Source organism: Myotis davidii, unplaced genomic scaffold (genome assembly GCF_000327345.1).
Source record: "Myotis davidii unplaced genomic scaffold, ASM32734v1 scaffold533, whole genome shotgun sequence".
Classification (NCBI taxonomy): domain Eukaryota; kingdom Metazoa; phylum Chordata; class Mammalia; order Chiroptera; family Vespertilionidae; genus Myotis; species Myotis davidii.
In genome coordinates, this window is record NW_006285996.1 from 712,310 (window position 1) to 714,327 (window position 2,018).

General features: G+C 47.3%; 1 protein-coding gene across 1 annotated transcript in view; it reads left to right on the top strand.

The window, feature by feature from the left end:
- SPERT (spermatid associated) overlaps positions 1-285 on the top strand; it is an 11,572-nt gene extending 11,287 nt beyond the window's left edge. Inside the window, exon 4 of the mRNA XM_006757187.1 lies at positions 10-285. Coding sequence (XP_006757250.1) covers positions 10-285 — 276 coding nt within the window. The remainder of the gene's footprint in view (positions 1-9) is intronic.
- The last annotated feature ends 1,733 nt before the right edge of the window (positions 286-2,018 follow it).

A 2,018-nucleotide genomic window follows, 5' to 3' on the forward strand; every position in this document is an offset into this window, starting at 1 on the left:
GCGCTGCAGGCCCTGCGGGTGGAGAACCAGAGCCTGCAGGTCCTGCGCGAGGAGAACCGGCTCCTGCAGGAGGAGAACCGCGCGCTGCACGTGCTGCGCGAGGAGCACCGGCTGTTCCAGGAGGAGAACAAGGCGCTGTGGGAGAACAACAAGCTGAAGCTGCAGCAGAAGCTGGTCATCGACACGGTGACCGAGGTCACCGCCCGCATGGAGATGCTCATCGAGGAACTGTACGCCTTCATGCCGGGCAAGAACAAGGACCCCAAGAAGCCCCCCAGGGTCTGAGGCCGCCAAGGCGCACAGAGGCACCGAGCTGGGGCACAGCCTATTGGGCAGAAAAACATCTCCTGCCTTTTGATTTCCTCCCCTGCCTTCACCCACTAGCTCGTGCCTGTTGAGCAGAATGATCGGCCTTCCTAAACTCAGAGCAGTAATAAAAGCGAGAGGAGGCTGGGTCTAGTTAACGCGGTGCTGCGCTGCCTTTTTCTTTCGTGTTTATTTTTTTTTAGAGCAGTTTTAGGTTTACTGCAAAATAGAGGGGACGTTACAAAGATTTCACATAGACTTCCTGCCTCACGCATGCGTACTCTCTCCCATTAACAGCCCTCATCAGAGGGCACACTTGTTAAAATTGTCGAGCTTCCATTGGCACATCATCATCATCACCCAAAGTCCATAGTTTACATTAGGGTTCACTCCTGGTGCTGTGTATCCTATGGGTTTGGACAAATGTCTGGTGATATGTGTTCACTTATGTATCACAGAGTATTTTTACTGCTCTAAAATCCTGTGATAAATAAGTGAATACATGTGCTCCCCTGTTCATTCCTCCCTATTAACCTCTGGTCCTTTTACTGTCCCCACAGTTGTATCAGAAGGTCATAGAGTGGAATTGTACAGTGTGTACGTAGCCTTTTCAGAATTTGCTTTCACTTAGTAATGTTCCTTTAAGTTTCCTCCACATCTTTTCATGCTCAGTTCTCTTTAGCCCTGAATAATATTCCATTGTTTGGATGTACCATAGTTTATTTATCCATTCACCTACTGACATCTAAGTTGCTTCCAAGTTTAGGCAATTATGAATCTGGCTGCTTTTTATTCTCATTATTCCCAGTCTATTCCTTCATTATATTCTGTTTATCTCTTTCATTTCCTATCTTTTTTCCCCCTTCCCTTTCCTCCTCATCCTCCCCTCTTTCTCTGTCTTTCTTGCTTTCTAGTCATCTTCAATTTTCAAGGTTAATGGCGTGGGAGATGGCCATAACCATAGAAAAGGCCACTCTCCAGTGGTTCTCAACCTTCCTAATGCCACGACCCTTTAATACAGCTCCTCATGTTGTGGTGACCCCCAACCATAAAATTATTTTCGTTGCTACTTCATAACTGTAATTTTGCTACTGTTATGAATTGTAATGTAACTATCTGGTATGCAGGATGTATTTTCAGGGGTCGCGACCCACAGGTGGAGAACCGCTGCTCTAGACAAGTGCTTTGCAGGTGTGTGCTGTTGGGGTTGGATAACTCCTTGTTGTGGGGGCTCTCCTGTGCATTGTAGGATGTTTATCAACATCTTTTCTTCCTTTTTCACTAGATGCCAGTAACAGCCACCCAACCCCCAGTTGTGACAACCAAATATGTCTCCAGACATCACCAAACGTCCCCTCAGTGGACAAAATCCCGGATCCCGGTCCCCTCTTCCCCACATTGCTCTAGGTTTCTTAAACCACATTCCTTGAAACACGAATCCCTGAACTGCTCTGAGAAAATGAAGGTTTCAGGGAAATGCTGTCGCAATTCTCTGCGGCAGGTTCATAATCCCACTCCCAACTTAAAGGGTCTCAGAAGTCCTACGAAGAAGCAGCCTGCTTAGCTTTGGTGAACCAGAAGAGCCAAATCTTTTTTCATGTCAGCCTGCTGATCATCCAGGTTGGGCTGTCGCAATTCTCTGCGGCAGGTTCATAATCCCACTCCCAACTTAAAGGGTCTCAGAAGCTTACTCATGGTTCACACTTCTCAGC